At 30.3% G+C, this 22,431-nt stretch overlaps 11 protein-coding genes and 1 pseudogene across 12 annotated transcripts, besides 16 other annotated features; 7 read left to right on the top strand and 5 right to left on the bottom strand.

Moving 5' to 3' along the window:
* Nucleotides 1-1,193: part of a mobile genetic element that runs on past the window's edge.
* Nucleotides 82-507, top strand: TVAGG3_0293400 (protein of unknown function, DUF4107 family; the record flags this gene model as incomplete). The annotated part of the gene is made up of 1 exon (XM_001296328.2): nucleotides 82-507. The coding sequence occupies one exon, from the start codon at nucleotides 82-84 to the stop codon at nucleotides 505-507; it is 426 nt and encodes a 141-aa protein (XP_001296329.2).
* Nucleotides 508-1,193: a terminal%2Cinverted (terminal inverted repeat of Maverick-1B transposon ID:TVAGG3_0293390).
* Nucleotides 1,194-2,211: a mobile genetic element.
* Nucleotides 2,174-2,211: a terminal%2Cinverted (terminal inverted repeat of MuDR-5_TvMULE4 transposon ID:TVAGG3_0293380).
* A 178-nt stretch (nucleotides 2,212-2,389) lies between these two features.
* Nucleotides 2,390-2,600: a mobile genetic element.
* A 3-nt stretch (nucleotides 2,601-2,603) lies between these two features.
* Nucleotides 2,604-3,429: a mobile genetic element.
* Nucleotides 3,430-3,701: 272 nt separating this feature from the next.
* Nucleotides 3,702-4,982, top strand: TVAGG3_0293350 (POTE ankyrin domain family; the record flags this gene model as incomplete). Its single annotated transcript, XM_001583782.1, has 1 exon — nucleotides 3,702-4,982. One exon carries the CDS (start codon nucleotides 3,702-3,704, stop codon nucleotides 4,980-4,982), a length of 1,281 nt encoding a protein of 426 aa, XP_001583832.1.
* Nucleotides 4,983-5,077: 95 nt separating this feature from the next.
* Nucleotides 5,078-5,174: a mobile genetic element.
* A 544-nt stretch (nucleotides 5,175-5,718) lies between these two features.
* TVAGG3_0293330 (spectrin binding) lies at nucleotides 5,719-6,795 on the top strand (the record flags this gene model as incomplete). Its single annotated transcript, XM_001583783.1, has 1 exon — nucleotides 5,719-6,795. One exon carries the CDS (start codon nucleotides 5,719-5,721, stop codon nucleotides 6,793-6,795), a length of 1,077 nt encoding a protein of 358 aa, XP_001583833.1.
* Nucleotides 6,796-7,398: 603 nt separating this feature from the next.
* Nucleotides 7,399-7,460: a mobile genetic element.
* A 120-nt stretch (nucleotides 7,461-7,580) lies between these two features.
* Nucleotides 7,581-7,685: a mobile genetic element.
* A 145-nt stretch (nucleotides 7,686-7,830) lies between these two features.
* Nucleotides 7,831-7,935: a mobile genetic element.
* Nucleotides 7,936-8,077: 142 nt separating this feature from the next.
* Nucleotides 8,078-8,186: a mobile genetic element.
* A 141-nt stretch (nucleotides 8,187-8,327) lies between these two features.
* Nucleotides 8,328-8,436: a mobile genetic element.
* Nucleotides 8,437-8,699: 263 nt separating this feature from the next.
* Nucleotides 8,700-8,729: a terminal%2Cinverted (terminal inverted repeat of MuDR-2_TvMULE3 transposon ID:TVAGG3_0293240).
* Nucleotides 8,700-12,093: a mobile genetic element.
* On the bottom strand, nucleotides 8,813-9,496 carry TVAGG3_0293270 (zinc ion binding protein family; the record flags this gene model as incomplete). The annotated part of the gene is made up of 1 exon (XM_001583784.2): nucleotides 8,813-9,496. One exon carries the CDS (start codon nucleotides 9,494-9,496, stop codon nucleotides 8,813-8,815), a length of 684 nt encoding a protein of 227 aa, XP_001583834.2.
* Nucleotides 10,061-10,492, bottom strand: TVAGG3_0293260 (uncharacterized protein; the record flags this gene model as incomplete). The annotated part of the gene is made up of 1 exon (XM_051229172.1): nucleotides 10,061-10,492. A coding segment is annotated over one exon (432 nt), but the record flags the coding sequence as incomplete, so codon positions are not given.
* Nucleotides 11,569-11,795, top strand: TVAGG3_0293250 (annotated as a pseudogene). Its single transcript has one exon. A coding segment is annotated over exon 1 (227 nt).
* Nucleotides 12,066-12,093: a terminal%2Cinverted (terminal inverted repeat of MuDR-2_TvMULE3 transposon ID:TVAGG3_0293240).
* Nucleotides 12,094-12,681: 588 nt separating this feature from the next.
* Nucleotides 12,682-13,053, bottom strand: TVAGG3_0293230 (zebrafish ch211-108c17.2-related family; the record flags this gene model as incomplete). Its single annotated transcript, XM_001583785.1, has 1 exon — nucleotides 12,682-13,053. One exon carries the CDS (start codon nucleotides 13,051-13,053, stop codon nucleotides 12,682-12,684), a length of 372 nt encoding a protein of 123 aa, XP_001583835.1.
* A 945-nt stretch (nucleotides 13,054-13,998) lies between these two features.
* Nucleotides 13,999-16,427: a mobile genetic element.
* On the top strand, nucleotides 14,763-15,135 carry TVAGG3_0293220 (zebrafish ch211-108c17.2-related family; the record flags this gene model as incomplete). The annotated part of the gene is made up of 1 exon (XM_001583786.2): nucleotides 14,763-15,135. A coding segment is annotated over one exon (373 nt), but the record flags the coding sequence as incomplete, so codon positions are not given.
* Nucleotides 15,201-15,989, top strand: TVAGG3_0293210 (uncharacterized protein; the record flags this gene model as incomplete). Its single annotated transcript, XM_001583787.2, has 1 exon — nucleotides 15,201-15,989. One exon carries the CDS (start codon nucleotides 15,201-15,203, stop codon nucleotides 15,987-15,989), a length of 789 nt encoding a protein of 262 aa, XP_001583837.2.
* Nucleotides 16,428-16,510: 83 nt separating the features above from the next.
* TVAGG3_0293190 (cyclin-dependent kinase inhibitor 2C-related family) lies at nucleotides 16,511-17,392 on the top strand (the record flags this gene model as incomplete). The annotated part of the gene is made up of 1 exon (XM_001583788.1): nucleotides 16,511-17,392. One exon carries the CDS (start codon nucleotides 16,511-16,513, stop codon nucleotides 17,390-17,392), a length of 882 nt encoding a protein of 293 aa, XP_001583838.1.
* A 145-nt stretch (nucleotides 17,393-17,537) lies between these two features.
* Nucleotides 17,538-18,461, bottom strand: TVAGG3_0293180 (STKc CDK like domain-containing protein; the record flags this gene model as incomplete). Its single annotated transcript, XM_001583789.1, has 1 exon — nucleotides 17,538-18,461. The coding sequence occupies one exon, from the start codon at nucleotides 18,459-18,461 to the stop codon at nucleotides 17,538-17,540; it is 924 nt and encodes a 307-aa protein (XP_001583839.1).
* Nucleotides 18,462-18,932: 471 nt separating this feature from the next.
* TVAGG3_0293170 (uncharacterized protein) lies at nucleotides 18,933-19,271 on the bottom strand (the record flags this gene model as incomplete). The annotated part of the gene is made up of 1 exon (XM_001583790.1): nucleotides 18,933-19,271. The coding sequence occupies one exon, from the start codon at nucleotides 19,269-19,271 to the stop codon at nucleotides 18,933-18,935; it is 339 nt and encodes a 112-aa protein (XP_001583840.1).
* Between the last annotated feature and the right edge of the window lie 3,160 nt (nucleotides 19,272-22,431).

Here is a 22,431-nt window from a genome sequence, read left to right as displayed (position 1 = left end):
TGGGCAGCTTTAGGCGCAATGGGAACAAAAGCATTAGCATTTGGAGCAAAAGCACTTGGAGCTTATGACGCAGTAAATAAAATGAGTGGAGGAAGGGTTTCGAAGACATTAGATGCAAATAAAGGGAAGATTGGAGGCTGGGTTGCAAAGAAGTTAAGATTAAATAAAATAGGGCTCATAAATAAAGCATCCAATTTGGTTGCGACTGAGTCAGAAAATGCTTTAGGAAAGGACGATGAGTTTGCAAAACACGCAAAAGACTTTAATGACCAGATGAAAGGTGAAACAATGCATTTAAATAGAGTCGATGGAACTCTTCCTCCACCAGTAGTTCTTCCGTATGGTCCCTATGGAATGTATGGAAACCCTTACGAAAGACCATTTAACCCATTGACTGGTGGAAGTAACTGGTATCATTACGGCCGAAGAAGAAAGACAGTCAAGTTGGAGACAGACGTGAAGAAAGCAACTAAAAAGAAACCAAGGAAGAGAGTTATAAAGCAATGAATTCAACAGGTGAGGAGGGTGAAAAAACAGGTGAAAAAAGAGGTGAGATCTCACCGCTTCACCTAAATTTATTTTTGTGCTATGTTTTCATACGTGTGAGGGTGGTGATATCATTAATTTTTAAGTTTATTTTTTTATTTTATTTTTTATTTTATTTGGATGTAAATGACGAAAACTATTGAGATAACAAACTACAACGGTCATGAGTTCAAGAATTTGTTCTTCGTTCCTCGTGAAAATACATTCTATCAGATACGAGGGAGAAAGGGTAAAGTTAGTTTGAGCGTTTATGACACAAACATAATGGAAAGTTTATAAAGCATACGATACAAACGGTAAGCGTGTTTCATTAGCTTTGTCAAAACTTACTAACATTTATTTTGACAGTGACTTTGACCTATATGAAGAAGAAAGTGAGTCAGAAGATTATGAGCTGTTATGTGAAGCACAGCAATGGGAGGAGTTGCAATACTTTTGTAAGTGAGAACGTTTATTTTTTACATTAGTGAAGTCGTTTGTGAAAACGTTAGTGAGGTGAAGTGGTTGGCGGCTTTGTAAATATTTAATGTTAAGTTAGTGTTGTCGTTTGTGTTGTAAAATATACGTTACTGGTTTTGTAAATATTTAAGGTTATATTGGGTAAGGTGGAACGCAGTGCCGCCGTACCCAAGATAGTCATACTAACTGAGTGGAGTTTTTGGGTAAATCTGATTTGCTTATAAATGAAATAAAATCAAAAGAAACCATATTGGCATTATATTATGCAAAAATAAATGATCTTACTTAGTACTTTTAAAGTTAATTTCAGAAAAAATTTGACACAATGGTATCCGGCACATACAAGTGGTGTACAACCAAAATATAAGTTGGTTTAAACATATATTGCTATATCTCATGATCTTACTTAGTACTTTTAAAGTTAATTTCAGAAAAAATTTGACACAATGGTATCCGCACATACAAGTGGTGTACAACCAAAATATAAGTTGGTTTAAACATATATTGCTATATCTCATGATCTTACTTAGTACTTTTAAAGTTAATTTCAGAAAAAATTTGACACAATGGTATCCGGCACATACAAGTGGTGTACAACCAAAATATAAGTTGGTTTAAACATATATTGCTATATCTCATGATCTTACTTAGTACTTTTAAAGTTAATTTCAGAAAAAATTTGACACAATGGTATCCGGCACATACAAGTGGTGTACAACCAAATCTTCGACTCGATGAACTTGTCATCGAGTTATATTCCAGTGTTGTTCCTTCATTCCTGATTAAGTTGCAAATTAAATGTCTGGATTCAGAGAGAAGTGTTAAAGTTATCAAAAAAGTCACAAGAGATTTCGAAGAAATGACACAATTTAAAAAAGTCGAATGCATCAGTATGCTTGAAGCTGTTCAGAAAGGTCTGAAAAATGATACACTTGATCCCAACATTGTTTACTCAACATCAAAAATATTATTGCAAAGAAAACATTTGATTTAATAAACATTTAATTTATTATAATTAATTTTTTATTACAGTATAGTAAAAAATGCTATAAATAAATTATTATATTTTATTAAAATGTGACTTTTAATAGTAAGTGAATAAAATAAATCAGGAATTGGGAAAGAAATAAGGTTAATTAAAAATAATGAAAATTACAAGTTTAAGGTTAATGAAAAAGTGACAATGGGCGAGTTTGTCCCCCACTCCAAAAAATTAAAATTTGAAATTTTGGGCTCAAATATTAGAGATTTTTTCAACCTTCAACGATATATGTTGTCTATATCAGACCTCCTTTCTTTTTGATACTTAACATTGTTCCTAAATCTTAGCCGTTAAGGCTGTTCTGAAAATATTTTTTTTCGAAAAAATTCGAAAAAAATTCTTGAGTAGGTGACAAAAGTGCATACTCTTAAATTAACCTTAAATGTTGATTTTTCGATATTTTCGGTATTAACCTTATTGTAAATTTTTCCGGTGATAAATTTATCACACTGAGGTTATTTTTCCGGTGAGATTTTTAACCTTGATTTAATGAAATTAATATATATAAATTTTATTATTTTTAATTTCGAATGAGTATAATAAAATATTTTTTTATATCGTCATAACTCTCATCACTGTTGTGATTCCAAATGCGATTATTAAGGTTCAAGTCGCTAATGTTTTGAATGAAGATAGAGCAGTAAGAATTCTTACAAGGGCAGGTAATCAGATTGTTGAGCAAAGAGCTTCAAAACACGATGAATGTTTGAAATTAATTCAACACATTTTGGAAATTGTCGAAAGCCGAAGGATTGAACCTAATGTCCTTATTCCATCTTTGAAGGCAATCTTAAATTTGGCACAAAGAAGTTTAAAGGAAGAGTAAGCAAGATTAGATAATTTGGACTTTTTTTAAAATTAATGAATAAACAGTATATTTTTTGAAGTGTAAGCTTATTTACCTGAAGCTATATTACTTAATATAACATTCAAAGTATTATTGCTATTTATTGGAGAACAAATTTATGTAATTTTCACATGAAAATTGATAAATTTGTATTTCCTTATGATAATCAATTTTTGTATTTGTAGAGAGTCTCCCTGCATGATATCAAGACTTGGCTATTAGTCTTTATCCATTTTTGAAAATTGTATTGTAAATTGTAAGAATTTCTGAATACTACTACTATAAAATATAATTGCTTATCTATGTATATTCTCCCTGCATGATATCAAGACTTGGCTATAAGTCTTTATCCATTTTTGAAAATTGTATTGTAAATTGTAAGAATTTCTGAATACTACTACTATAAAATATAATTGCTTATCAATGTATATTCTCCCTGTATGATATCAAGACTTGGCTATAAGTCTCTATTCATTATGAGTATGACCCCCTTTTTTTTACAAAAAGTGCCGAATTGCAACTTTGTCCCAATCTCAAAAATTCTTAAAATTCAAAAATCCCTTAATTCCTGAGGATTTTGGTAAAAGGTTTTTACATGAACATGTGTATATTATATGAAGTATATTGATAAGGTAAAAATCAAATTTTATTGCATATTCATCGAGAAAATAAACTAACGAATCCCTCAAAATTGAGAGGGTAATCCTCCTCCTCTCAAATAAACGTACATACGGGTGCACCCTTAATGAAAAAGATTTGGATGGGAAAACTTGCCTTTTTTATGCTCTGGAACAAAATGATTACAGTATGATCAAGTTTCTTATATCATGTGGTGCAGATGTTAATATTAAAGATAAATTAGGAAGCACAACACTTTATAAAGCTATCAAACACAATGATATAGAAATCACCAAACTTCTTTTATCATCAGGAGCCGAACTAAGTGAATTTGAATGGAATACAATCATTGGATTTGTTATTGAACATGAATATACTGAAATGACTGAACTTTTATTAGCATGGGGCGGAGATATCAATTCAAAAGATACATATGGAAACACATTACTTCACCAAGCACTAGACAGAGAAAACATAGAATTAATGATTATTCATCTCTCATATGGAGCAAATCCTAATATAAAAGATAAAAATGGAAATACTATGTTACACTCTGCGGTATTGAAAGAAATGAAAAATTTTGTTGAAATTCTAATATCCAATTCCGATATCAACGCAAGAAATGCTTTAGGAAGTTCAGCTCTTCTGCTTGCCATTAAACTTAATAATAAAGAAATTACAGAATTACTTATAAAAAGCGGTGCCGATATTACACTCAGAGATGATACTAATAAAAATGCTCTGCATTATGCGATTTTGAAGTATTCTTTTGATACGGCAGAATTTCTAATATCACTTGGAGCAAATATAGACGCTGAAGTTTCAAATGGCAAAACTTTCCTTCATGAAGCAGTTTCAAAAAATTCTTTGGAAATTGCTCAATTCCTTATTTACCATGGTGCAAATGTTAATGCAAGAGATAAAGATGGATTTACCCCTCTTTATTTGGCAGTACTTAATGATTTTAAAGAAATGGCAGAATTTCTTATTTCCAATGGTGCAGAAATAAATCTTAGATACGCATTAGAAGATAGAACATTACTGCATTTTGCAGCCATCTATTACAAATTTGAAATTGCAGATTTTCTTATCAAACATGGCGCATACGTTAAAATAAAAGATAAAAATGGAAAAACTCCACTTCACTATTCTGCAAATAATAACTGTAAAGATATTGCTGAACTTCTTATAGAGCATGGAGCAGTTCTTAGCGCGAAAGACAATTGTGGGCGCACTGCGCTTCATTATGCTGCAATTAATAGGTATTTTGAAATTGCAGAGCTATTTATTGCCCATGGTGTTAATATCAACTCACAAGATATTTACGGAAATACAGCTTTTCATTATGCATGCCAATCTGATGATAAAGAATTAGCAACACTTTTAATTTCAAACGGAGCAGAAATTCATCCAATAGATAATTCAGGAAGAAATTTGTTGTTTAATGAATGTCGCATCGTTAAACAATAATTGCATTTTTAACTTTATTCTTTTGATTGATTAAGTAATTGGTTAATCAAGGATTCTAAACATATAATAATATCTTTTTACTCATTAAACATTTTTGACATGGCCTTCGAATCAGATGTTTAAGGTTGATTTTTAATGACACTTCACTCCAGTTGTCAAAATTCGAATTAAAGTCATATGGACGTAAGTGCACCATTAAAACTACAAATACAAACCTTCTCAATTTTGCAAGTGCCATAGATTATAGTTTAAGAGCTTCAATCTCGTTATATAAATAGCCTCAGAGGAAATATCCTATTGTAATATGTACTAATATGAATTTATGTTTGTGGTTAATATATTTATCTTGAATAAAAAAAATATACCACCTGAAAAAAAAATGATATCCCAAAATTTATTCACATGGAATCAATGATAAATTAAAAACTGGAAAATTGTATTGAAATAGAATACGATTAATTTTGGATTTAGTAATTTATATCTTTTGAAAATGTCAAATTTAATGCAGAAATATGAAAGAATGCAATATTTATGCTAATCATGATTGAAAAAACAATAGGATGTTATATTATGCATATGACAGAACATAAATAATAAAATTTAAAAAAAATTCTTCATTATCTATAAAAATAATCATTGGTTAGCCATGAATAATTGGACATTTTCATTCTTATGAAACAATGACCAACAAAATTAATTTTTCCATATAAAATAGGAAGTCAAAAAATACTTTCAAATGTGTGAAAAATATGAAGACTTCATTACAACTTATGAGAAGCTTTTTCATCTGCAATCAAGCGAGTCCATTGATGATACTTTAAACTTGATCAAGAGTATATTAATTTCGAAGTATAAAAGACCAGCTCAACAAATAATAAAATGCATTTTCATAGCTATGCAAAGTAACCCACGTTCATTAAAAAGTTATATTGATATTCTCAACCAGATTTCTAGTCTTTATTCAATATCGTTTCAATTCCTAAAAATTAAATCTGAAAGTTTGGAATCATTCTTGAGTTATAATAACAACAATGGTCATTATCATTTCGAAAAAAAAGATATTCCTGAGTTAGATAATGAAATTTGTTCTTTAATTTTTAATGATCAAATTGATGATTTTAGAAGATTTCTTTTAACAAACAAACTGCCTAAATCTGTATTGGATCTTTCTTCAGGACATAAAATCTCTTTACTTGAAGCATGTGCTTTCTATGGATCCGTAAATATATTTTATTTCCTTCTTTCAAATTATCCATGTGTCGTAACCTTAAGATGTTTACATAACTCTATAATTGGTGGCAATATTGACATTATCAATGAATGCTTAAAGATTCATAATCTGGATTGTTACTGCTTTTTAAATGCAATCAAGTCACATAACAATAAATTCCTTGAATATATTTTTGAGAAGGAATTAATAAATTTTGATCAAGATTTTTTGGAAAAGAACTATATAAATGCAATAACTTCTTCCCAAAATTTAAAAGCTGTATTTCTTCTTTACCAAGCAAAAAAGAATATAATTCCATGGTGCGCTGCATTCCCTCAAACTCTTGATATAATCAAAGCTGAAAACATTGATTTAAATATGCTTGACTTTGATTGTAAGAATCTTCTTCATTATGCATCTTACTTTAATAATATTGATATCTGTGAATTTTTGTTCAGCTCTTCACAAGTTTATCATAGGCCGGTTAATGCTATTGATATTAATAACCAGACAGCTCTCCATTATGCAGCAGCAAATGATTGTGCAGAAATCGCAAAAATTTTGATTTCAAATGATGCTTTCATTAAGGATGGGCACTCATAGGCTCCTGACAGCATAAAAATGTTATTATCTCACAATATAAAAGGAATCATAGGAATCTACAACTATATCTATATTGTTGGAAGACTTCTTAATGTATCATGCATATAAGTTATATCAATAACTCCATTATGTTATATGATTGTAATCATATTTTCGTTTCATGTTCAAAAACATTAAAATCATACTAACTATATGAGTATTATATTTAGGAAGCTGATATATAGATATGATAAAATGCTAGGTTTTGTGATTAAGAATATATACTTATCTTTTAGAAAATAATACTTTTATAAAAAATTATATCTTATATAATCTAAAAATTTTGGACAATTAAAAAACATTAATTAAAAATAGAAGGTGAAAGTGTTTATTCAAAGAAGGTGCAAGATTATGATGTTTTGAGGGTGAAATAAATTTAATAATTATTTATGTGATTTAAGAGTAATACGATCATCGGTAGCTTGAAGACCTCTCTTAATAGCTCTTAATGCCGCAAACTTTTTTTGAACTTGCTTTGAATTTTTGAATGCTTTGATTAAATCTTTTGTTGTATCATACATTCTGAAATATCTGTTCATCATTTCGGGCATTGTTGGTAAATTTTGTTATATACGAAAACGATAAAAACAGTTTGACAGAAAAGTGACAACTTTACGTGTCAAAAATATAAAAAGTGATATTTTATTCATCATTATCTTCTTCATAATTTATTTCATATTCTTCGTCTTACCAACAAAAGATGGGAATGTGAACAATTGCGGGCAATTTTTAGCCATTTTGGCTTGGAACTAGAGCCTGCGAGGTACATGGATAGTATCAGTACCTCACAGGCTCTAGTTCTCTATATGGTGCCGAGAAATTTTGGTGAAATGTGGTCGCATTTCACCAAAAATTTTTCGGCGCCATAGGATGAATTGGAGGGTGAGAGATATTATTTCATACAATACTACTCTCACCCTCCAATTCCCAGCCAAAATGGCTAAAAATTGCCCGCAATTGTTCACATTGCGGGCAATTTTTAGCCATTTTGGCTTGGAACTAGAGCCTGCGAGGTACATGGATAGTATCAGTACCTCACAGGCTCTAGTTCTCTATATGGCGCCGAGAAATTTTGGTGAAATGTGGTCGCATTTCACCAAAAATTTTTCGGCGCCATAGGATGAATTGGAGGGTGAGAGATATTATTTCATACAATACTCTCACCCTCCAATTCCCAGCCAAAATGGCTAAAAATTGCCCGCAATGTGAACAATTGCGGGCAATTTTTAGCCATTTTGGCTTGGAACTAGAGCCTGCGAGGTACATGGATAGTATCAGTACCTCACAGGCTCTAGTTCTCTATATGGTGCCGAGAAATTTTGGTGAAATGTGGTCGCATTTCACCAAAATTTTTTCGGCGCCATAGGATGAATTGGAGGGTGAGAGATATTATTTCATACAATACTACTCTCACCCTCCAATTCCCAGCCAAAATGGCTAAAAATTGCCCGCAATGTGAACAATTGCGGGCAATTTTTAGCCATTTTGGCTTGGAACTAGAGCCTGCGAGGTACATGGATAGTATCAGTACCTCACAGGCTCTAGTTCTCTATATGGCGCCGAGAAATTTTGGTGAAATGTGGTCGCATTTCACCAAAATTTTTTCGGCGCCATAGGATGAATTGGAGGGTGAGAGATATTATTTCATACAATACTACTCTCACCCTCAATTTTAATTACTTAAACTCATTCTATTTTTTTGACATGTAAATGTCACTTTTACTGAGATCTGACACAATGTCAGATCTCTTTTTTTCGTATATAAGAATTTAACCTGTATCTTATTGCTACAATCGTTTCAAACATACTTTCATTGAAATGCAATATTGTGACTGCCATCCTAATTGGCCAAGAAGCATGCCAATGAGTATATAAGAATTTCCGAAAAAGTGACACCCAAAAAGTGACACTTTCAATAGGGAGTAACACTTAAAAAGTGACAATTTAAAATTCACAATAAATAAAAATAATAAATTTTTTAGTCTATTAAATTATTCTTTTCTTTGAAATCCTCCAAAAATTCTTCGAAATGTTCTAAAATATAATCTGGAGAATTATAACAAAATTCATTAATTTCTAACATATACGTATCTAACAATTCATTTGGAATTTCAAACGATCTTAAATATGTAATTGAATTTTGTATCTTCTCATTTATTTGAGAAAGTTTTTCTTCAGCATTTTCCAATAAAAATCTTAATGGATTCAAATTGGCTTCTTGATTCTGAACAAAATTTAATACTTGGTATAAACGTGATTGAACTTCTCTTTTCAATTTTGTTTTATAATCTGTCAATCGAGGCTCGCGAATTCTAATTGAAGGAATAAAACCTGTTTGAAGTAAATCGTTTTTAATACGATAAAAGTAATTGGGTGCAACTTCTTCTAAAAGATTTTTGACAAAAACATCAATTCTTTGATTTTTAACGCAGCCAAAATCGTGATATTTTATCTTTTTAAATAAAGATTCAGAAACGTTATTCACAACGGTTAATTCATTTGGTCTGGCAGCGGCTATCCACTGTTGTTTATGAATGTCCCACTGACGTGTAAAGTATTGATTAAATTCCAATTGATCTTGAATTTTATCAATAATGTGCTCTTTATACATTTTTGCAGCATCTTCTTCTGTGCAATCACGATAATAACATAAAATGTTCATAAATTTTTCGACTTCTGATCTAATCTCTTCATCATTTATCTTTGAGAGATTCTTTTTAAGTGCGCGTATTACATGTAGCGCGCACCAAAAGATATTGCACTCCGGAAATGAATTCCTAATCCCGTTGAAAATGTTTAGTGCACAGTCAGACATGATAAATTCAGGTTCTGTGTGAGTTGTTTCAAAATATTTACTTAAGCAAAAAGAAATATTTTCACTATTATCTGGATATATTATAAAATAACACAAAGGGATAGAATGAGTATTAGCAAATTTGGTAGCTAATACATAAAAAGGAAATCCATGAATAATTAATTTAAACGTAGAGTCTAAGTGATAAATTGGTGGTTTTTCATGAATTTGAGAGATCATATCATTATCAGAGTAAATAAAAACCAATTTGTCTGGAAAATCAGTATCTTCACCTTGAATGTCAAAATAAATAAGGTCATCATGTTGATCTTCCCATTGATTAACATAGTTTTGTAAAGATTGAAATTGATTTAAAGATATGTCTGGTAAAGATCTCATAAGATCTTTTTGTTGTAAATAATATTTCAATTGATTGATTGCAGTTTGTTTCATAGTCATGTGAATACAAGTATGATCTTTAGGTATTTCAAGCGTTTTGTTGACTTCTTGTGTTGCATTAAGTGGACTTCCGTGATTCATGAGAAATTTTTTAATCCAAGCACGGTAAGTACCACTTGTAGGTGTATTTTTATGTTGTGGTGGTGGTCCTGAGTGAATATGAGTTAAGTTTGCAGATTTAAAAATGTAATTGTCGAAATTTTTAATAAATTTAAAGCCTGCTGGGCAGCCTTCGTATTCGCATCGGTGGTAGATTAATACTCCTGTTCCAATTGATAGTTTTTGTGGGTCTTTGACAAATCTTATGTTACCATGCAGCTCTGCAGCTATAACAAAACGAGAATATTCTAAATATCCTATGGCTTGATCAACCTCGCATGGAGGATCGGGTGGAGGATGTTGCATTGAGCAGCAAAAAGGAAAAATAAAATTGAAAACTCACATTGAAAAAATAACGGTTTAATAGAAAATATTTTTTTTCTTCTGAAAAAGAATTATCTTTGAGTATCTAAATTGGGATAAAGGATATAGAATAGATAACTAGTACTTAATATATGATACATGTACACGAAATGGAAGAATGTGTACTAAAAGAAAGAGAAATTTTAGCTTAATATTTTACATACGAATCAATTATCTTTGGTTAAAAGGTAGAATTGTTGGCTATGATGTACTGATTCATGATCAGTACATCATAGCCAACAATTCCTTATACAAAATTCAAAAACTTGGGTGCAATCAGTTCTGATTGCACCCAAGTTTTTGAACTTTCTTGAGGGAATTAAAGGGTGAGAGATTTATAGTCTATCTATATATCTCCCACCCTCTAATTCCCTCCCTGACAGCGGGAAACTTTGTCTGAATGTTAAACTATTCAGACAAAGTTTCCCACTGTTTGCGAAGGAATTGTTGGCTATGATGTACTGATTCATGATCAGTACATCATAGCCAACAATTCCTTATATAAAGTTCAAAAACTTGGGTGCAATCAGTTCTGATTGCACCCAAGTTTTTGAACTTTCTTGAGGGAATGGAAGAGTAAGAGGTATACATTATGAATATATACCTCTTACCCTTCCATTCCTCTCTGACAGCGGGAAACTTTGTCTGAATGTTAAACTATTCAGACAAAGTTTCCCGCTGTCAGCGAAAGAATTGTTCCATCTGGTGCATAAAGTGTGAATCTATGCACCAAATGGAGCAAGTCCCTCGCGAAATTGCCAAAACTTGCGTCGCATTTCAAAGATTGTGACCCAAATTTTGGCGATTTCTAGTAGAGATGGAGTATTTTGAGTCACTGACCTATATGCAGTGGCTCAAAGGGCTCCATCTCTACTTTGAAGCAAGGAAACTTTCCTCGAAATTTTGATAATTTGAAGAAAGTTTTCAAGCAATTAACAAAGGATTACTCGCTATGAGGTAAAAATTCTAGATTTTCACCTCATAGCGAGAGCTTCCCTTTCATTGCTTGAAAACTTTCCCCAGCTTCAAAATTGGGGAAAGGGCTGTAAAGTCGACTCCGATACCAGCAGGTACCAGAGTATTTAAAAGAGAAGCCCTCGTACGAGTTTCTATGAAGACCTTCTCATTCAAGAAGATCTTAATAGAAAATCGTACGAGGGCATTGGAAACTCGCGTCTGGTACATGTTGGTACCAGAGTGTTTGAGATTTGAAGACTCTGGTACTAACATGTACCAGAATTTATGATGAATTTAAGATGGACCATTATAAAATGGTAGCGGTTTGTTTCAAAAAAATTTAGATGAGATTTGCATAGATATAGATTATATGATTTATACATATGAAAAATAATATATAAAAATATAATTTTGAGATAATTATGTAAATAATATTTTAAATATTTGAATTTGAGGTATAATTTTATAGTAAAATATATTATAAAGAGTATTTATATAAATATTGTAAAATAATATAAGTAATAAAAATTGAGACCCCCTCCCTGTTTTTGATGTTTTGTCACTTTTTCGGTAATTCTTATTGTTTCCATGCCAATTAATATTTTTATTAGCAAGCATTGCTTTGATATGGTTTATCGATTCAACTACTTGAGTTGAATGAATCTTTTTTACCATATCAAAGATTTTTACGGTATCTTCGAGGAATTTTTTAAGTGTTTTTATAGCAGTTTTATTTTTTGCATATTTCCATGGTTTAATCATCTTGCATTTTTCAGGATCTGGACAAAATTTATGATTTCCGGCATAATGTTTAGCGGAATTCAACCATAAAAACTTCTTTGTTTTAATTGACATATGTGTGTCATTGAGAAGTTGCCTAAGCCAACGCAATAAATTCTTTGAAATGCTAGATAAGATTCTGAATTCTGGCAGTTTGAGCTTTTTCTGTATATTGTTAAGAAAATGTCCAGGATCTCTGTATTCTCTGATACCTTTGAACGTATTTTTGATTGTAGAAACAATTTTGACATCGCCATCATGCACAAAAAAATTTACACTTTTTTCATTATTCCAACGCTTCAGCATTCTTTTTAAGCCTTCAAATTCCATTTCATTTGATTTTCCGTTGAAATTACCTTTGAAATTTTTAAAAGATTTAGATATCACTTCCCAATCTACATTTTTTTGAGTTTCTCTTCTACAAATTGTACATAGCAAAACATTGCATTTCTTCTCTGACTCCAAGAACCGTCAAACAAAAGTCCCGAACATTTTCTCATTCGAGATTTCCAATAATTAACAGATTCTCTGGCAACTTCTATGATAACACGACCAACCTTTTCTTGGACTCGATGAAATGTAGCTTCTGACGGAACTTTGATGTTATTCAGCATGAATTGAAATTCTGATTGGCAAAATGTAGCGCCGCTCAATAATACAGATAGCACAAATTCAACAGTGTTGACGACATATGGCTCTACCCTATTTTTCGCGCTTTGAACTAAGTTCTTTATACGCTTTGCAACTGCTTTTGTTCGCCGCGGCATGAAAAATGAAGAATAACTTGACGGTTTCTTGAACAAATGGTCGCACATTCAAATATTGTGATGTACGATCAGGATAAAAGAATGTTGTTGCCGTGAATTTAGAAAATAGCAAAATTTCAATTTACGCAATCGAGATATAACTTGATCGTTTGAGCGATAACCATGGCACCCATAGTATTAATGAAAGTACTCATACTTACAATTATTTTCTCCCATAGGAATATTGTTCAATATACTTCACCTATAGAGGAAATCTCGAAATAAAATCGAATTTTTTCAAAAATTACAAAAATCAATTTTTTACAAAGATGTTCGAAAAATAACATTATATACGCATCAAATCAAAGCATTATATGGAGCATTATAATTCTATATATGATTGTCCATCTTGCTGTTGTGCTATTTTTTTTAAACAATAATTTCATTGTTGAAATTAAATTTGCAATTTCAGTAAAAATTGCGACCCATCATTTTGAATATAATTGAATTAATACATTTATTGTAAGAATATTATATACCAAATATTAGACTTCCACATGAATCCTGGTATGATATTATAAGTATTGCAAAATTAGAAAAAAATATGCTCATGATATACTAAAATTCATGTTTCAAGGTTAACTTATAAATAAAATAAGTTCGAGAAATGCATCACTAAATATTTGAGCTTGTGCACTATAATGCTATATAATAGTCTTCACTGTTTTTAATATATTGACTTTGCTAGACTTGATTTTTTTCATCACCCTAATGAGTGCCCATCCTTAAGGGGATCCATATTTAGATGATATTTAACGTCTGAAAGAATCATTTTAGGATGGAAAATAACAGCTTCTGACTGAATATGATCTGTATCATTTTCAATGAGTATTTTAGCAACATTATCACTGCCCATTTCACTTGCAATATCATAAGGGGAATGATCATTTCTATTAACTCTATTAAGGATGGGCACTCATTAGGGTGATGAAAAAAATCAAGTCTGGCAAAGTCAATATATTAAAAACAGTGAAGACTATTATATAGCATTATAGTGCACAAGCTCAAATATTTAGTGATGCATTTCTCGAACTTATTTTATTTATAAGTTAACCTTGAAACATGAATTTTAGTATATCATGAGCATATTTTTTTCTAATTTTGCAATACTTATAATATCATACCAGGATTCATGTGGAAGTCTAATATTTGGTATATAATATTCTTACAATAAATGTATTAATTCAATTATATTCAAAATGATGGGTCGCAATTTTTACTGAAATTGCAAATTTAATTTCAACAATGAAATTATTGTTTAAAAAAAATAGCACAACAGCAAGATGGACAATCATATATAGAATTATAATGCTCCATATAATGCTTTGATTTGATGCGTATATAATGTTATTTTTCGAACATCTTTGTAAAAAATTGATTTTTGTAATTTTTGAAAAAATTCGATTTTATTTCGAGATTTCCTCTATAGGTGAAGTATATTGAACAATATTCCTATGGGAGAAAATAATTGTAAGTATGAGTACTTTCATTAATACTATGGGTGCCATGGTTATCGCTCAAACGATCAAGTTATATCTCGATTGCGTAAATTGAAATTTTGCTATTTTCTAAATTCACGGCAACAACATTCTTTTATCCTGATCGTACATCACAATATTTGAATGTGCGACCATTTGTTCAAGAAACCGTCAAGTTATTCTTCATTTTTCATGCCGCGGCGAACAAAAGCAGTTGCAAAGCGTATAAAGAACTTAGTTCAAAGCGCGAAAAATAGGGTAGAGCCATATGTCGTCAACACTGTTGAATTTGTGCTATCTGTATTATTGAGCGGCGCTACATTTTGCCAATCAGAATTTCAATTCATGCTGAATAACATCAAAGTTCCGTCAGAAGCTACATTTCATCGAGTCCAAGAAAAGGTTGGTCGTGTTATCATAGAAGTTGCCAGAGAATCTGTTAATTATTGGAAATCTCGAATGAGAAAATGTTCGGGACTTTTGTTTGACGGTTCTTGGAGTCAGAGAAGAAATGCAATGTTTTGCTATGTACAATTTGTAGAAGAGAAACTCAAAAAAATTGTAGATTGGGAAGTGATATCTAAATCTTTTAAAAATTTCAAAGGTAATTTCAACGGAAAATCAAATGAAATGGAATTTGAAGGCTTAAAAAGAATGCTGAAGCGTTGGAATAATGAAAAACGTGTAAATTTTTTTGTGCATGATGGCGATGTCAAAATTGTTTCTACAATCAAAAATACGTTCAAAGGTATCAGAGAATACAGAGATCCTGGACATTTTCTTAACAATATACAGAAAAAGCTCAAACTGCCAGAATTCAGAATCTTATCTAGCATTTCAAAGAATTTATTGCGTTGGCTTAGGCAACTTCTCAATGACACACATATGTCAATTAAAACAAAGAAGTTTTTATGGTTGAATTCCGCTAAACATTATGCCGGAAATCATAAATTTTGTTCAGATCCTGAAAAATGCAAGATGATTAAACCATGGAAATATGCAAAAAATAAAACTGCTATAAAAACACTTAAAAAATTCCTCGAAGATACCGTAAAAATCTTTGATATGGTAAAAAAGATTCATTCAACTCAAGTAGTTGAATCGATAAACCATATCAAAGCAATGCTTGCTAATAAAAATATTAATTGGCATGCTTCTTGGCCAATTAGGATGGCAGTCACAATATTGCATTTCAATGAAAGTATGTTTGAAACGATTGTAGCAATAAGATACAGGTTAAATTTACCAACAATGCCCGAAATGATGAACAGATATTTCAGAATGTATGATACAACAAAAGATTTAATCAAAGCATTCAAAAATTCAAAGCAAGTTCAAAAAAAGTTTGCGGCATTAAGAGCTATTAAGAGAGGTCTTCAAGCTACCGATGATCGTATTACTCTTAAATCACATAAATAATTATTAAATTTATTTCACCCTCAAAACATCATAATCTTGCACCTTCTTTGAATAAACACTTTCACCTTCTATTTTTAATTAATGTTTTTTAATTGTCCAAAATTTTTAGATTATATAAGATATAATTTTTTATAAAAGTATTATTTTCTAAAAGATAAGTATATATTCTTAATCACAAAACCTAGCATTTTATCATATCTATATATCAGCTTCCTAAATATAATACTCATATAGTTAGTATGATTTTAATGTTTTTGAACATGAAACGAAAATATGATTACAATCATATAACATAATGGAGTTATTGATATAACTTATATGCATGATACATTAAGAAGTCTTCCAACAATATAGATATAGTTGTAGATTCCTATGATTCCTTTTATATTGTGAGATAATAACATTTTTATGCTGTCAGGAGCCTATGAGTGCCCATCCTTAATTATTATCATTCGTGTCATGGTATTTATATAACAAAGAAAACACGTTTGCGTGAAGCAGCAGAGTCAAATGATATAGAAATGTTAAGGAAACTTCTTGAAAATAATGTAGATATTTATGAGAAAGACATTCATGGAAAAACAACTCTTCACTATGCTGCTGAAAATAAATGTACTGATGCTGTTGAAATTCTTATTAAATATGGTGCATATTTAAACTCTCAAGATATTTATCAGCAAACCGCTCTTCATTATGCAGCAGGGAAAAATTGTAAAGAGATAGTGGAGCTTCTCGTATCTAATGGTGCTGATATAAATGCAAAAAATGTTAATGGACAAACAGCTCTATATTATACTGCTATTAATGATAGTAATGAAATTGCAGAATATTTAGTCTCCCATGGCGTTTCAATCAACTCACAAGATCAAGAAGGGAACACAGCGCTACATTATGCAATTCAAAACTGCAACCGAGATGTTGCTGAAGTACTTTTGGCACATGGTGCATATGTTAATTTAAAAAATAAAGATGGATGTTCTGCTATTTTTTATGCAGGTAATAAAGAGATAATAAAACTTCTTATTACTTATGGTGCTGCATTGAATTTAAAAGAAAACAATGGACTGCTTCCCATTCATTATGCATTAGAATCTAATAATATCAAAGCAGTTAAAGGCTTTATCAAGAATGGTGTAGATATCAATGTAGTAAATAAATATGGAGAAACTTTACTTTTCTATGCAGTATACCGTAATTTCTCTGATATGACAAAATTTCTCATTAAATACGGAATATCTATCAATGCGATAGATAAAAAAGGACTAACTATTCTTGATCATGCAATATGGAACTTATCATATGATATGATAAGACTTCTGATAAGTTTTGATGCTATAGGAAGTTCAAAAGGATATGGTCGGAACAAGTCACCTTCTAATTTTAAAGATTTCGATATATTTTGAAATTCCATCAAGTTTATTCGAAATTTTCCTTGAATTTTCATTTACATTTATTCATTAATGGAAAGTGTATGATGTGACACATTAAAATGATGTAATTGTAAAAATGAAACTTTTATTAATATATTATAAACATTTAAATGAATAATTATGCATCAATCGAATCAATTTCCATTGGGCGACAAGTATCTTTGATTTGTTGGCTGAGATCAGCGAAATACGGGTGGTCAAGAGCATCTTTAGCAGTGATTCTCTTGACTGGATCATACTGAAGCATCTTTGAAATCAAATCAAGAGCTAATTGGTCATTTGTCTGGATTTTTTCTGAAAGATCTAATTTCAGCCATTTTGGAAATTCTGCTGAGTAGTTAGGGAATTGAGAAACTCCTGGCCATTCTGATTCTGTTGGTGTGCCTAATATTTTAAATATTGTATATAACTGATCAATTTCAGAATCTCCGGGGAATAATGGAGTTCTATTCATCATTTCTGCAATGATGCAGCCTACACTCCATACATCAACAGAAAGATCATAAGCAGGAGCGTCAAGAAGGATTTCTGGTGCTCGATACCAGAGTGTAATTACATCTTTTGTATAAGCTCGCATTGGTAGTGAAATAGGTCTTGCAAGGCCAAAATCACATAGTTTTATGAAACCGCCGCGGTTCAACAGCAAGTTCTGTGGCTTCATATCTCTATGAATGATTCCTTGGCAATGGCAATATGAAAGACCGGCTAGTATTTGGTATGCATATGACTTAATGAGCATAGGATTGATTGGCCCATGCTGAGTTGCTAAGTAATTCTTGAGATCTTTATCTAAATATTCCATAATTAATATTAAAGAGAAAGGAGTATTGATTACTTCCTTCACAGAAACAACATTTGGATGTGATAATTCACTTAAAATCGAATTCTCTCTTACTGAAGTTGGTGGAATGCCTTCTTCTTCCTGTTCGAGATGAATTACTTTCATTGCAAGTATTTCCCCTGTTGTTTTATTGCGTGCTTTATAAACTGCGCCATATGTTCCTTCTCCAAGCTTCTCTAATCTTTCGTAATTCGATAACATTATTAAATTTCCAAACGTGCGCAGAATTCTTTAGAAAACAATATTTATATAATGGATATTACTACTCGAAACTAGATGTCATTAACAACCACATTTTCAGTCAAAATTCTAATTGTTTTGAGAGAAGCAATATTATGTAAATTGTGTATATGTTCTATATTCGAAATTTTTATTTTAAGGTGTGTTCGTAAATTTCAAGAGTCCACTTACCAATTTCAGGCATTATCTTTTTTTTCCCCCCTTTCTTTATGGTTAATGGGGCACCTACCACTTTGTCACATCTTCTCATGTCATCAGTAAACGTATGATTTTAATAACAAAAAAGTATAACATCCTTATTTGATACTAAAACATTTTGTAAACCATAAAGAATGGCAGTGATTGTGTGATTTGCAACCAACACAAACTCTTTTTCATTAAAAAAAAAGTAAAAGCCAAAGTTGATTAAGCGGAAAAGTTTAATAACCCACGTTACCTATAAATATTATCATTTAATTTATATACTTCTGTTGTAGAAACATCTTTTCCAACTATGCGCAAATATTGGTCATTTCCAACATAAGCAGTTCTTCCATCTGCAAGTTTTATTTTGCCTGAAGATGCATTAAAATCAATTTGTTTGGAACCAGATTTAATGAAGGCATAGACTTTAGGAGAAAGTAAAACCCTTGGACAAGGATTTCTAGAACAGTACGGCTGGGCTTCATGAAGAACTAGAACACGACTGTCCTCTAGTTGCCAGGAACGTAAATTTCTATGGTAAAACGAGAAATCATATTCTCTTGATGCAATTAAGAAAAGAAAGAACATGTAGAAATGTCAAATATGTCATTTGACAAAATTTAAAATCGTTTGCTTCTGAATATTCTCTAATTATTGAATGCATTTGAGAAAAGAAAGAACATGTAGAAATGTCAAATATGTCATTTGACAAAATTTAAAATCGTTTGCTTCTTTCATCCAAAAAGATCATCCAAATTAGCAACCCTAAAAAGGTTGAATTAAAGATACAGACTTGGCAATTCTGAGGTCATTTTGGCAATTCTTAAGAATCTGAAAAATGACTATTTTTGAATGCATTTATATGTTTAACAGTAATGATTTTAGGTGGTTGTGCATATATGTTTAACAGTAATGACATTGCTTTTTGAAATTCATCCTTGAACCAATAAGCATATCATGTGATTTTTTGTCCGATTGAGTTGAATATAGTTTGGTGATCTGTAGTGTGACGATATATATATAGAAATATTTACTACATTCCTTTGATCAAATATAATTTCGGACCTCAGGTGGCTTCGTTTGTCCTTCGTGCAAGCACGCCACTTTCGGTCAAATAAATATAATTAATTATATGATATGAGCTCTTTCAATCTCTCTGAAGTTTTTCGAAAATTTTATCGTCATTTGTTCAGAAAAGAATACGTGATGAATTTTGATTATAATAACCAAACAATAAGTTTTTCATGAGTTTTTATTGATTATATAATTTCTTAATTTTATTGGCGCTCCACGCCGATAGAATTGACTGAAAATGATATCTGAGCAATCTCAACCGATTAAAGAAAGTTCAAATTCAAACAACAAAAACGGATTGCAATTTAACATTGTCGTCGAGGTTTTAATGTCCCTAATCTTGATTTCTGCTTTCTTTTACGTTATTAAAAATTCTGGAAGCTATACCATTGAAAAATCACAAATGTATCCTATAAAATTCATTTATTCTGCTCAGTATCTTAACACAATGATTTATGTTAATAATTTAACAAATGCAAACAAAAATATGCGTATTACTTTTAAATTATTAAGAAATGATGTTTCTGAAACATTAAATCGTGCATACAAAGCGATCATTACGATTTCACAATACAAAAATGGCAGTTTAGTCACAACTGATACATTTGATAACAATTTCAATTTAGAGTTCCTCGAAACCAAATCAGATTCAAATAGCAATGAAATATACAATCAAAGGATCAATGGATATGATAGATTAGATATTAATCTTTCTCTAGGAGGAAATATTCGTGATCTAAGTAATATCCTTGTACAATATAATTACATTAACTCTGATCTATCAAAAATGTCATTTACAATTAAATTGATCCTTTTCGGATTCACAATTTACGTTTTAGTCACAATATTTTCAAAAATTTCATGGAAAGCACGTGATAATTCGAAAGATACAATAATGTTTTACCTCGGAGTATCAATTTTATTACTTACCAACGCTATTTTACATTTTATTAGCGAAAATATTGCACATTACATCGATTTGATTTGCTATTTCGTATTCTTTGCTATCTTTTACCAAATTTCCTTACAAAAAATACTTTCACACAAGTTTTCAATTATTCCACGAAATTTCAATATAATAGTAATATCAGTATCGTTATTAACTTCATTTATTCAAGTATTTCAGATGTTTGGCCAGATTGTTTTTGATTTTTCTGTTAATTCAAAATCAAATTTATTTTTAGTTAATAATTTAATGGTTTCTATTATATTGCTTAGCCTAATTTGCTATATTTATATATTATCTGAGTCAGAAAACAAATATTTTATTGTTTTTGATTTAATTTTCATAATTTTATGGTCATTTGTTGCTTTAATATCATCAATAATTGGTATTTTCTACTGTAATGCATTCCCACATTATCAATCATCTTTCCTGATCATTACTTCTCAAATTGTTTTTTCATTGGCTATGATTTATGTTCACAGCCCTCAGAAGTACGAAAGATTACCTAAAGCATTTCAATAAGAAGGAAAATGATTGGAAAAAGTTCTTATTTGAAATGAATTTTTAATTTTGTTGTAATCTATGATATAATATTAGTCACTCGAGCTATATAACCATTTTGCACTATTCTTTCTTTTACTTTCCAATGTTTATAGAAATAAATTGTTTGTTTATCATAAAATCTTCTCATATTATAGTATTTTTGCTTATGAATCTTTTTGTTCATGTATGTGTTAGGCATGTACATGTTTATATTCACAGAATTAGATTCTAAATTTTTATCATTTTGTTTAGAATCCACAAACAATTATACAGCATAGTCCTCCATTACGACACAAATAAAAATATACACTTTCAAGTCATAAAAATATAATGATTGTAAAGGTACCCCCACTCTAAAACTGTTAATAATTTCGACTTGGTTTTAAGGCTTTAGATTATATAGATCATTATAAGATATTATGCGTTGAGTAATCAAAAATTCGTCTGTATCATCTTGAGATAAAGAACAATCAAAATTTGAATAAATATTATATTATTTTTTGTATTTTACAATTTTTGAATTAAAAATCCACCAAAGCGAAAAAATAAATCGGCAATTGTTTTTCATTTTACTTTTAGTTATTAATACTTTATCTATCTTGAATTTATAATTTTATTAATTTTTTTGAAGACCCAAGTTCGATCCCTAGAAAACACATTTTTTTCTTTTTTAAAACGAACATACAAATAAAAAACATTAAATTTCATTAATTTCCGCTTGAGAAGACACTCTCCAGTGTTTTGAAATCAGTTTAAACTTAAGAAGATGTCTTCTTTTCTGCATCAAGAGAAATCTCGAGGAAATGCTTTGATTTTGTTTGTTTTATTATTAATAATATTATTTCTTTTATTTTAGAAGCAATTTTAATCACTCTAAGAGTTCAATGTACAAAAAGTTGAAATATTGAATTAAATTATTATATAAATCTCTGAAAATTAATAGTTGATTCAATAAGAATTTTCCATATAATTTATTGTTTGAGTTATATTAGACCTCATTTTGAACTTTATGATAGAAATACATTTCGTATCTCAAAATGATACAGACGAAAATCTTTTATAATTGAATATGTTTTTACACATGACTATCCGAGTTCATTCTTAGATTAGCAAGTATTTTTTATTAACAGTTTTTGAGCATTGAAATTTAACAATTTAACATATGAGTTTTCTGGTAGGAAATCG

This window comes from Trichomonas vaginalis, chromosome V, assembly GCF_026262505.1.
Source record: "Trichomonas vaginalis G3 chromosome V, whole genome shotgun sequence".
In the NCBI taxonomy this organism is placed as follows: domain Eukaryota; phylum Parabasalia; order Trichomonadida; family Trichomonadidae; genus Trichomonas; species Trichomonas vaginalis.
Note: the sequence above shows the minus strand (reverse complement) of the source record. Positions and strands in the feature narration are given on the sequence as shown.